Source organism: Protopterus annectens, chromosome 6.part0 (genome assembly GCF_019279795.1).
Source record: "Protopterus annectens isolate FY-2018-M chromosome 6.part0, PAN1.0, whole genome shotgun sequence".
Classification (NCBI taxonomy): Eukaryota; Metazoa; Chordata; order Ceratodontiformes; family Protopteridae; genus Protopterus; species Protopterus annectens.
The window spans coordinates 460,140,836-460,153,421 of NC_056737.1; the positions used below are offsets into that span (position 1 = coordinate 460,140,836).

A 12,586-nucleotide genomic window follows, 5' to 3' on the forward strand; every position below is an offset into this window, starting at 1 on the left:
GCTTACTGGCATCTCTCAGCATATTCATTAAGAGTAGGAGGAGAAACATAATTTAGAAAAGCATATAAATGGACAAAAATTATTTTTTAAAGAAGGGGCCAGCCCACATGCACCCCTGTGTGGGGACTTTATACAGTCACACTAGAGTGAGGAAAAATTAAAAGACCTATTGTTTGACCCATACAAGTCAATGCAGTATTTGTAAACTTTGGGAAAACAATTAATATGAAGTTGTTCAATCTTGCCGTTCATTCTTCACTGATGGATTCAGAGCTGATTTTCAGCTCCGACACGGCCATTTAGCAAAGCTCAAAGATTACCAGTAGCTCGAGACCAAACCCCTTATCCCATGATGCACTGCTGGAATTACCTCCGATCTAGTTTGCCGCGGCACTGATCTCTTGATTTTGATTTCCACTGTTGTTTAGAAGTGTTCCTCTTTCCATTTTATAGCTTTTGCTTCTAGCCACGTTATTCATGACTTTTTTGCTTTTTGGCCCTTGGTCTCTAGTAGTGTAGACTAGTTTAGGAATTTATATTAAAATTCTATATTGTATTTTATATATATATCTAGAGTTTTTGTTTTGGAGTTGGAGTTTTGTTTGTGATAGTGTGTTTTGTGATCATAGCAGGTGTTGATGGTTCTTCATAGTTTGATAGTTTTTATATATATATATATATATATATATATATATATATATATGGGTCTATTGTATAAGTTTGAAAATACACTTCTTCAAGCTCACACAGTAGACCCTGGGTTAAGCGAAAGTGCACTTTCGCAAAACCCACTTCAGCGAACGGGCTACTACTGATTTTAGTGCAGTAGTTACGGACCTTAGGCTTAGGGCGCGGGTCATGGTAATGGGATAGCTAGTAGGGCTATCCCCTTACCATGACCCATGCCCTAACCCTAAGGTCCATGACTACCGCACCACAGTGGAGGATAGCCTGTCCTCCACTTTGGTGCGGTAGTCACGGACCTTAGGGGTTAGGGCACGGGTCATGGTAAGGGGATAGCTAGTAGGGCTATCCCCTTACCATGACACGTGCCCTAACCCTAAGGTCCGTAACTACCGCACCACAGTGGAGGACATAGCATGTTTTCCTGCTGTCCTCCACTGTGGTGCGATCCGTTTGTAGAAGCTGAGTTCGCAAAAGTGCACTTTCACGTAACTGAGCGGTCTACTGCTCTTTTTTGAATACGTGGTATTAGATGAAAAGCAGTAGACCTATATATATATATATATATATATATATATATATATATATATATATATATATAAAATATGTATATTATGTCTAAAGATAAAGAAAAACATCCGGAGTCTGGCTTTAAAAAATGTCCCGCCTGTGGACAAAAAAATTGTGACAGATGCACATGTTCAGTGCGTTTATTGTTTGGGTGAGGTGGACCTTCAGGAGTCCTGCAATATCTGCCACTCCTTTTCTACTAGGGTGCTGGCTGAGAGGAAGAGGAAACTTATAGATCGAGGTCTCCTTAAGCACCCCTTTGTAGAAGCCTTGTGTGACCAGGATGGGGCCAGCGAATCTTCAAAATTTTCCTCGGAGTCCAAGGCAAAAAAAATCAGAAAAAGTGGAATATACTGTGACTTTGGCTCCACAGCCTTTGGAGCCAACAGTCTGTTCTTTTTTGAGCCAGGACTCTGGCTTGGAACCGGTCTCCGAGACTCCCTCTTCTCCACATCTCCAGTCAGCACCATTGGTGCTTTCTTCCAGGTCCTCTGTTAGCCTTTCAGATTCAGATATGGATCGACTGGTACAGAAGCTGTTAACGGCACCAGGCCTAGCTAAATTGCTGTCGGTTCTGACCCGGGCATCGGAACAGAAGACCACACTTCCGGAATTGACTACTCCTCCTCTGAGCTGTACCGGTCCTTCAGAGCTGGAGGAGGCCGACTTGATGATTATAGAACCCTTGGAGCCAGCAGCTGTTCCAGTGTCATTGGCTCCATCTGCTCAGACAACCTCTGTGCCGACTGGGGGCTCTAGGAGCCGACGCTCCCCTGTTGGATCTGGGGAGGGATAGTTGCACTGACTTCTCGGTGCCGACTCTTCCTCTCAGGGCTTTGGCTCTGGTGGCTCGGCTCCTACCTCGGGCTCGGAGCCCACGGCATCGGTGCAGGAGGGGAACGTGGTCCCTTTGGGTCTGTCGACTCCTTCTCATTGGAGCCATGATGCTTTCGAAGCCATGAGGCGAGTGGTTTCTCCAAAGACTTACTCATCACCAGGTTTGGCCTCTTCTTCCCTTAAAGTGCTTGTGCCTGCTTCTGCTAGCATCGGTCATCCCAAGTGTAGAGACCCAGAGCCTTAGGTAGCCCCACTGTGCGCTCCCTGCTCTTCTAAGACTTCCCCAGAGGTTCCCACTGAGGAAGTCCCCAGAAAGAGACTGTGCAAGAGGAGGCACTTGGACTCCCCACAGGAGTCCTTGACATCTGACACTGACTTGGATGACTGAGAAGGGTCCCCCTTGATCCCCCTCTGTGGGCATCTCCTTTGCGGAGATACTTGAGATCCTTAGGCAGAGGCGTGGTTGGCAGTCCAAAAGCACTACTGCGGATGAAAGCTTTCGGGTCTCAACCTTCCACCTCCTGGGTGTCTCCGCCTTATGACGAGCTTATGCAATTGGTCTCTCGTAGGGTGTGGGAGTCACCCGAGTCCATGGAGCCTGTCCCTCTGAGACCTAATAAATTTATGTCTGCCCCCAGTGGATAAACCCTTTCTGTCTAAAGGAGTTCCTGTTGATGCCATGGTGGTGGCGGCGGCAGCCACCAAGAAGGAATTGTCTGAAACTTCCCCGTCTATCCATCCTCCTAACAGAGAGTCCAGGATCATGGATAGATATGGGAAACGCATGTTCAGTTCAGCGACTTTCTCTCTTCGATCACTGAACTATCTGACCCATTTCACCAGACTGCAAAGAGATCTTCTTAAGGAGCAGGGAGATTCTCTTCAGGGTACTGTAGCTGCAGGCGTCTCTGACAAAGTTTCTGCCCAGCTTGCTACCCTTAATTCCATTGTGAACTCGTCCATGCATCTCGTATCATATGCAGCTGATGGTTCGAGTAGGGCGGCAGGTACAGGGATTGCTCTTTGCAGGTATGCCTGGATGCGCCTCTGTTCCTTTGCGGAGCCTTTCAAGTCTTCATTCGTAAATACCCCGTTTGACGGCTCATCTTTGTTTGGGCCAAAGGTAAAGGAAACCTTATATAGAACCACAATAACAGAGTATTCTTGAAACCACAATAGCAAAAAAAGCAATGATGTCTTGTTCTTATGTTCACCGAACATTTTTATTCCACAATAGATAGCATAAAATCTTTCAGTGCCTTGGCCGCAACCAACCTTTACAGAGTAAAAATCTTGTTCATCAAATTTTCATTTTATATACACAGCATTACTTAATGAATCAATTACATTCAGTTAGCTTAAAATCAATGAAACAAGCTTTTTCTTAAAGCTAAAACATTTCTAAATAAAACTTTGCCAGTTGCATTCCTTATTTAAACCATTAGGTTGTAAAGTATTATATTTAATTATTTATATTTGGGAATGCAGATTGCTGCCGAAAATGAAACGGGTGCATTGAGCCAACAAAATAATGGTATGCTGGATCTGCAAACGAGTACGCCATTAAATGCTTTAAGAAAATGGGAGGAAACCCGACAACGAGTAACTGTTAACCCCTTTGCTGCAATAGGTAAGAGGTCAGAAGTTTCTTCATTACCAGCAGCACAGGAACTCTGTTCACAATTAGAGAAACTGTTATTTAAAGAAAGTGCTATTTTTTACAATATAAACAGTCTTCAGAGATATCAAGAACTGAAAAATAACACCACGTGGACTTCGAGCAGTTAAAAGTCCTTCTACCCCTTTTGAACTGTCGGAAGAACTAGAACAAAAATTTTCAAGAGAGGTGGATAGTGGCAGCTCATCGCTGCAGTACTGAATGGGTGTCTATACTAATAGAAAGGGATAGCCTCAAAAGGAACAAATTGTTGGGGGAAACAAAAAAAGTTATGTGATAAAGTAATTAAGATAACATCAAATTCAGCATTGGAGTCCTTTTTAGGAAGTATTAATGACAGTCTTTCTTCTTATGAGAAAGAACTTATCAAACGGAAAAAAAGTAAACTTCAGAGAGACTTAAGGGACTATGAACGAAAGAAGGCTTTTGTGCTTTCAACCAATCAGCAGTCCAAACGGCGCAATGTTAGTTTCCAAGCAGATAAAGAAACATGTGGTCAAGGTAAAAAACGGAGCTTTCATTCAGGTGAAAGCGTGGCGTCTTCTATGGAAGAAGAGGAATTAACAGATCAAGAATATCCACGTTTACCTAGACCCAATAATGCCGAGTCCTTTCGGAGGACATTTCGAGGCTCAAACGCCCAGGGAAATGGGGCTAGAAAATGTACCTGGCAAGGACAAGACAATTATAGGGGCCAGGGCCGATACAAACGAAGTAAATGGACTAACTAAACAGGTAGAATGTATTAATGCAGACCAGTATGTTGTCAGTCTGTCTATTTGTGTGATGAAGTTGAAATGTCAGTTTTACAAAAAGGCTTAAAATTTATACCAACAGTTTTACCTAGATTATATGAATTAAAGGGTGAAATATTTAAGTTTGAACGTAAAATGCATTTAAATGATTATTTTTACAACTCTGTTTTTGAAAACACTAATGTTCCAAAAGTGGAAACGGACTCATGTAGTGATTGTAGTTTTTCTTCTTGTGTCTCCGGAACAGAAAGTAATGCTTATAGTCTCCTAGATACAACTAAAATATCTGTGAAAAGTACTTTCATGCCTCCGTTTAAAAATACTTATATACAGCGTTTTCACAGCGCTCTTAATATAATATTGGAAAAGGAAATAGATTTTGAGATCACTAGAAAAAAATATAATTTTACTAAAATGGAATGGATGAAGCTAAAACAATTAAGCACTAATGACAAAATAGTGTTTAAGCCCTCTGATAAGGGGGGGGGGGGCAAGTTGGTAGTCATGAACTCTTTGAATTACTCTGACATGTGCATGCAACATTTAAACAGAGAATCAGTATACAGTAAAGTAAATGTAAATACTCTGATTCAAGCACAGCATGATTTTCAGATGTTGTTGGATAAGGGAGTCAGACTGCATTATTTTACAGCTTTTGATGTGTCAAACAAATTTGTGACTAAAGAGAATGTGATAGCTAGATTTTTTTGTGTCCCCAAAATTCGTAAAAATTTACAACACCCCCGGGACGTCCAATAGTATCAGCTAGTGGTTATTTTACCCACAATTTGAGCTGTTTTTTACACAAATTTTTGTTAAAAGAAGTGTTAAAGCTTTCATCTTATATAAAAGATTCTTTTGACTTTTTGAAAAAGATAGAAGATTATTATATGGACGGAAGAAATGTACTTTGTAGTGGTAGATGTCGTTAGCTTGTACACGAGTGTACAACATTATTATGGCCTAGAGGCAATACAATATTTTCTGGGTGATAACCCCAGAACTCACTACATCAAAGAGTTGATATATTTTTGTCTTAACGAATAATGTTTTCGGGTTTGAAGGAAGACTATACAGACAAAACAAAGGCACAGCAATGGGGGCAGCTTTTGCCCTGGTGTATGCAAACTTTTTTATGGGACTAGTGGAAAGTACACACACATATAGAAGTACATTTTATAGAGGTCATGTCATAAAATATTTTAAATTTATAGACGACCTCATATTTGTGTGCCGGGGGGGGGGGGGCAAAGAAGAGGTACCAGAATTTTTACAGTACCTAAACAATAATGAATATGAAATTCAATTTGATGGGGCACAAGTGGGACTAGTGGTAAATTTTCTGGATATTACTCTGGAAGGAAAAATGAAAAGAAGGATCAAAACCAGTGTACATAGAAAGTTTAATCAGTCTAATTTGATGCTGTATGCTACTAGCTGCCATCCATCTCATACTTTAACTTCTATTCCTTATGGGAATTATTAAGGATAAAGAGACTATGCAGTGATGAGAATGAATCACGGAAGGAAGCGGAGAAAGCCATAGATATGTTTTTAAGAAGGGGCTATAGGCAAGATATAGTGTTAGACAGTTATGCTAAAATCTATGAAAATTCTGAAGTCAGTAGTGGAAATTTACACAATAAAAATTCAGAGAATTGTAAAAATATAGTATCAATGGATAGTTCTTTATTCTGTATTACTAAATACACCCTTTTTTCAGACAGGGTAAATGAATTATTAAAGGGGTATTGGAAGCACACAAAAAAAAGAAGTGTTTCACTTTCACAAATAGAATTAAGGTTTCCTTTTCAGAGAGGACGGAATTTAAAGGATTTTCTGGTTCATAGCAAATACAGTAAACCAAAAGAAAAAATTATTAAAAGTCCAACAGGATTAGGAACTTTTCTGTGTGGAAAATGTTCGATTTGTCAATTTATAGTGTCAACTTTTGAGAAAATAAATGAAAAGAAGTTTGAAACTCAAGAAATTTTCTCTTGTGCAAGTAGGGAAATTATTTATGCCATAGGATGTTCTTGTAAAAACTATTATATAGATGAAACTAAAAGAAGTTTAAGTGAAAGAATAAAAGAACATATCGGGGACATTAAGAAAAACAAAGTTATAAGTCCCGTAGTGGAACACTTCAATAAAGTACATTTAGGAGATACGAAAAACTTAAAAGTAACAGTTTTAGAGCAGGTTTTACAATATTTTGCCAGTGAAGAAATGTTAAAACATTTACTCAGGAAAAAAGAATCGATTTTTATTATTAAATATAATACTTTACGACCTAATGGTTTAAATAAGGAATGCAATAGGCAAAGTTTTATTTGGAAATGTTTTAGCTTTAAGAAAAAGCTTGTTTCATTGATTTTAAGCTAATTGAATGTAATTGATTAAGTAATGCTGTGTATATAAAATGAAAATTTGATGAACAAGATTTTTAGTCTGTAAAGGCTGGTTGTGGCCAAGGCGCTAAGAGATTTTATGCTATCTATTGTAGAATAAAAAACGTTCGGTGAGCATAAGAACAAGACATCATTGTTTTTTTTGCTATTGTAAAAGAAACCTTGACCAGGTGTGAACAGGAGGGAAAGACTCTGTCTGCTGTCGGAGTCCATTTTTCCACCCCTACTTGGCCTTATCCCAAAGGCCAAAAGGGAGGGAAAATGTGGTTCTGGAAAGCCCAAGGAGCCTTTCAGGACACACATGGAGGGGATAATAATGGAAGACGCCGCCCTCGTGGCAGAGGGAGTCCACAACACCAGGGTGACAGAGATCACTTCTCTGGCCAACCCTACCAGTGCTCCCGAGAGGAGGACCGACTGTCCTGCTCTAGAGGCGGTCGAGGGTCGCTTATCTTTGTACCCAGAAGCCTGGCTAGATATTACAAATGACAGATGGGTACAAAGCATCATTTCCAGAGGGTATTTCATACTGTTCTCGATTCCACCCCTTCCCGTCAAGTGAATCCTTAACGTTCCACCCAGTTACAGGGAACAAGCAACCACAGAGGTCCGCAAGTTGCTAGAAAAGAGAGTCATCCAGCCAGTCCCAGCAGACCAAACAGTATTTGGAACTTACTCAAGATTCTTTTTGGTTCCAAAGAAAACAGGGGACTGGAGACCCATTTTGGACCTCGGCAGACTAAACCAATTTGTGAAAAAAGATAAGTTTTGGATGGTCACGCTTCAGTCCATACTTCCATTTTTAGGGAAGGACAATTGGATGTGCTCGCTCGATCTCAAGGATGCATACTACCACATAAAAATGACCAGACCATCCAGTGATCATCTGCGTTTCCAGCTGGGAGCCAGTCACTACCAGTTTCGAGCCCTACCCTTTGGTCTCGCTACAGCCCCCAGAGTGTTCACCAAATGTATGGCAGTGGTCACGGCTCACCTGAGGCATCTAGGATTCCAGGTGTTTTCGTACCTAGACGATTGGCTCCTTACCTCCACCACCAGTCATCAACTGATTCAGGTAACAGAATCCACTCTGACACTTTGCAACCACTTAGGCATTAAGGTCAACTTCGGTAAGTCTGCCTTGTCGCCATCACAGCATATCATCTTTATAGGGGCAGAGTTAGACACTTCAATCACCACTCTACGTCTTCCAGTCGAAAGGGCATCAATTCTTCGCCAACACAGCACTTCATTGGTGTCAAAGAACAGAGCTCCAGCCGCAGAGGTCTGGAAAGTACTAGGTTTGATGGCGACAGCAATTTTAGCCATTCCACTGGCGTGGATGCATATGCGGATTCTTCAGTGGCTCCTGTTCACACAATGGTCTTACCAGGTATTGCCAATGAACCATATGATTCTGATTACAAACTCTTGCAAGAGGGATTTTTAGTGGTGGTTAATGTCTCTACATGTCACAATAGGACGCCCCTTTGTATTCCCCCCTCTAGTAGCCACTGTGACCACAGACGCTTCCCTAATAGGGTTGGGGTGGCATTTTCAGGGAAAGACTGCCCTAGGCACATGGACGGATCAAGAGTCATATTTGCATATCAATGTTCTAGAGATGAGAATAGTACTTCTGGCGTTGCAGTACTTTCAGAACTCTCTTCCTCTAGGGACAATTGCCATACAGACAGACAACATGTCAGTGGCCTGGTATTTGAACAAACAGGGTAGGACCAAGTCTTACCCCCTTTGTCGAGAAGCCCTCAGAGTGAGATTGTGGATGGGATTTTCCGCAAATGGGGCCAGCCTTGCTGCGATCGTTTTGCCAGCCACGTCAACACCAAATGCAGAAGCTACTTTGCCCTGATACCCCCTCCAGGAGAACCCCCCCCTACGGGATGCACTCATACACAATTGGCCCCCGGGTCTCCTCTATGCATTTACCCCGATGCCCAGATTTTTACAGAAAGCAAAGTCGCTGGGAAGGACTGTCATTCTTATCGCCCCCTCATTGGCCTCGGCAGATTTGGTTTCCATTTTTTTACCATCATTTCTAGGAAGATCCATGGATCCTGGACCCAGACCTTATGACACACGCATCAGGGGACCTCCATCCTTCCTTGCAGTCACTGAAGCTAACCGCTTGGCTGTTCCAGTTCCCCGTATAGCCAGGCTTCATGATCTTTCATGTGACACAAGTCAAATTTTGTTGGCCTTCCATAAACCTTCCACCAGAAAATTATATCGTAGTAAGTGGAAGAGATTTTCCATTTGGGCTTCTAACAAGAACCTTGATCCTTACCAAGCTCCATTGTCATCCATACTAGAATTCTTGACTAAGATTTTTCACGAAAGAGCGGCAGCTGCTACCGTTAGGGTCCAGTTAGCAGCTATATCTAATTTTCATCTAGGTATTGATGGACTAAATATTATGCAACACCAGTTATCCAAGGCCTTCCTCAGAGGTACCTTTTACATGAGACCTCCAGTGAAGACTCCTTATTCTCCCTGGAGCTTGAATTTCATGCTATCCCGTATTATTCTTCCTCCCTTTGAACCAGCATCATCTAGTGAGCACAAGTTTCTGTCATGGAAAACTATTTTTCTAGTGGCCGTTACTTCTGCCTGCAGAGTGTCAGAGCTTCAGGCATTATCTGTCAAGCCCATCTGTATGATTTTTTCATCCTGACAGAGTATCCCTTAGGACTAACCCTTCCTTTTTGCCTAAAGTATGTTCTGAGACAAACATCAATCAAGTTATTCAGTTGTCTTTTTTTTTTCCCCAACCATACCAACAAATTAGAATACAAGCTGCACAAACTTGATATTCACAGACAGCTTAGATATTGTCTGGACAGAACAAAAGACATCAGAAAGTTAGACCAACTTTTTGTTTCATTCTCGGAAGCCAGAAAAGGTAGACCAGTGGCTGAAACAACCCTTTCTAAGTGGTTTCAGACTATATCACTTACACTTACTCATCTGCTAATAGGTCTTTGTTGCATAAAGTGAAGGCGCATTCAACCAGAGCAGTCTCTACTTCTTCGGCCTTTCAAGCCAAGTTACCCCTTGATAATATCTGTGCTGCAACCACTTGGTCTAAGCCTCATACTTTTATCACTCATTACAAAGTGGATAAGGCCTCCAGGGACAGGGCTTCCTTTAGTTCTACAGCCTTGAAATATGTACTCCTGTCAGCCACCCAGGATTTAGGGTGCTAGGGACGCTACCCATCAGTGAAGAATGAACGGCAAGATTGAACAACTTCACATAAAAAAGTTATGTACTCACCATAACGTTCCATGTGAGTTTTTCTGTATCACCTTCATTCTCACGTCCCTCCCTTCTTCCCCCACCTGGCTGACAGTTGACCTGGAGACTGATTTCATCCTGGTTATTCAGTGTTTGTTTCTGTCTGGGGAGGTTAGTCCTCTTACTAGGATATGGGACACGCAGCAGTAATTCCAGCAGTGCATCATGGGATAAGGGACTTGGTCTCGAGCTACTGGTAATCTTTGAGCTTTGCTAAACGGCCGTGTTGGAGCCGAGGATCGGCTCCGAACCCATCAGTGAAGAATGAAGGCGAGATAGAACAACTCACATGGAATGTTATGGTGAGTACATAACTTTTTTTACAGCAAAAAATCTGAGTTTAGGCACACACTATACCACCTCCCCCAGTTTTTCTTATTATTGTTCATTGAAGGAGAAGTGTTACTCACTTGTAGATATCTCTTGAGGAAGGAATTTGCTGTCTCCGGGAATGGGTGAGAAAACCATATGTTTGCTACTACACTCAAATTTAAGCTAAAGCTAGCAGGACAGTGCCTGAAGGGATACTAGAGGACTTGGTTCTTACTGCTGCATGGTCTTGGTCTGTATTGAGGGTTATCAATAAATAATCTGCATTGTTACTTTACATTGCGAATGACTTTTAATTTCCTGTTCATGTGTTTGCCATGTGCACATAGGGAAGTTGGAAGACAAATGACTAGGATGGTGGGGAAGGTGTAGGAGGGCTTGCCATATACCTATCAAAGATCTTAAAAAGTGCAACTGAAAAACAAACCAACAGTTCGGTGTTTTTTTTCCCCCATTTGCAGTGTGGATGTAAAAATTGTGGCCGATGTTTTTGTTCTGGCTGTGTGAGCCACAGTGCAGTGGTACCTCGCTTTGGAAGTGCCCAGAAAGTTTGCCGGAAATGCTTTGAGGATCTGACCAGGTATGTTTTTTTATTATGGAGCTGTCTTCATGTGTTAAGCAACTAAAGAATACAGCAAGTCAGAATTTTTATTTATTTTTTTTAGTCTTTTTCTAGTGTGGAATTGAGAAAATTGAGCACAGTGACTATCCCCATCTTCAGTTGTATTGTTTATAAGGACCACAGTTGCTTCCTGCTGGTATGTCTATGCTTGCTTTTAGCCTATATCTACTTAAGAAAACCCAGACCATGATTTGAAGACCTATGTACACACGGAGCATGCACACATTCCTCAGAGCTCTTGCCAGCATGATGTTTCTAACTTTAACATGAACCATTTCCATTTATTGGGAACTGCAGCACTGGAAGCTATATTCTGTATGACTTTACAAAGCGATGTTATTTCTTGACCCATGACCTGTTCCCCATTCTCCATTTATAGCTCATGCATTCATACTAGATGTCTGCTGATTTTGTTTTTTTCCTAAAAGCATGCCACTGGAGTGCCAATGGATTATCTTTTTCATTGTTTAGAAAATGTTTTTAATATCACTTGATGGTACATTTTTCACATCTAATGATAGCAGATTGTTTATATACCAGTGATGCTTGTCTGTCTTGTTCAGCATGCATAATTCTCTGTCTTGTTCAGCATGCATAATATGTAGAATAGAATTGTTGCTATCCATTGATACAGGACACAAGGATACATTCAGTATTATATTCTTAGTCACGGTAGCTGTTTAATTCCTTCAATATTGGAATATTTCATTCTCTTACTTTCACAGCAGAATAATGCAAAGCTTTTTTTCTGCTAATTTTTTTGCCAGCAATGTGATAAACCATGCTTGTTGCTTGAAGAATTGTCTTGTTTTTGGGCACGTATGCAATGCATGCAGGCAACTTATTGTACAATCCTAAATACATTTATGATTGTGTAATACATTTATTCTTAATTCCATTTCATAACATTTGCTTGGCTAGATAAGTAAATAGCCTTTGTGTGGTTTACCATATTAGAGTGCATTCAGCATTTTGCTTTTTCCCTTCCTGATGATTTCTTCACTTGTCCTATGATTTACTGAATACCTCTAAGGATTCCTTTTGCACCATGCATGCCACTTGTCAATGCCATGGGCCCACAGCCATATTTGGGAAGAAATACTTTCACAAAACCAGAGAGTAGTTTGGTTCTTACAATCTGCTGCCCTTGTTTCTGCCATCCCTTTTAAGTAGTCCGATTCTTACTATGATGACCCCATCTCTTTTATAAAAAGAAGAGCTTCTTTATCTGCACTTTCTGGTTATGCCTTTTATCTTCATCCTATTTACTTTTGAGGTGTGATCTGACCAGAGCTCAGTACAGTGGAGTGTTATTGTTTTCATTCCAGGTTGTCTGTGTCTGAATATAAATCCCATTATTTTGTTTGTTGCTGCTGATGCC

At 41.1% G+C, this 12,586-nt stretch overlaps 1 protein-coding gene across 3 annotated transcripts in view; it reads left to right on the plus strand.

The window, feature by feature from the left end:
• Positions 1-12,586, plus strand: part of ZFYVE19 (zinc finger FYVE-type containing 19) — a 641,592-nt gene that overhangs the window by 101,491 nt on the left and 527,515 nt on the right. For all 3 annotated transcript variants that reach the window (XM_044074191.1, XM_044074190.1, XM_044074192.1), the window contains exon 3: positions 11,045-11,163. In XM_044074191.1, the coding sequence (XP_043930126.1) occupies positions 11,045-11,163 (119 nt within the window). The remainder of the gene's footprint in view (positions 1-11,044; positions 11,164-12,586) is intronic.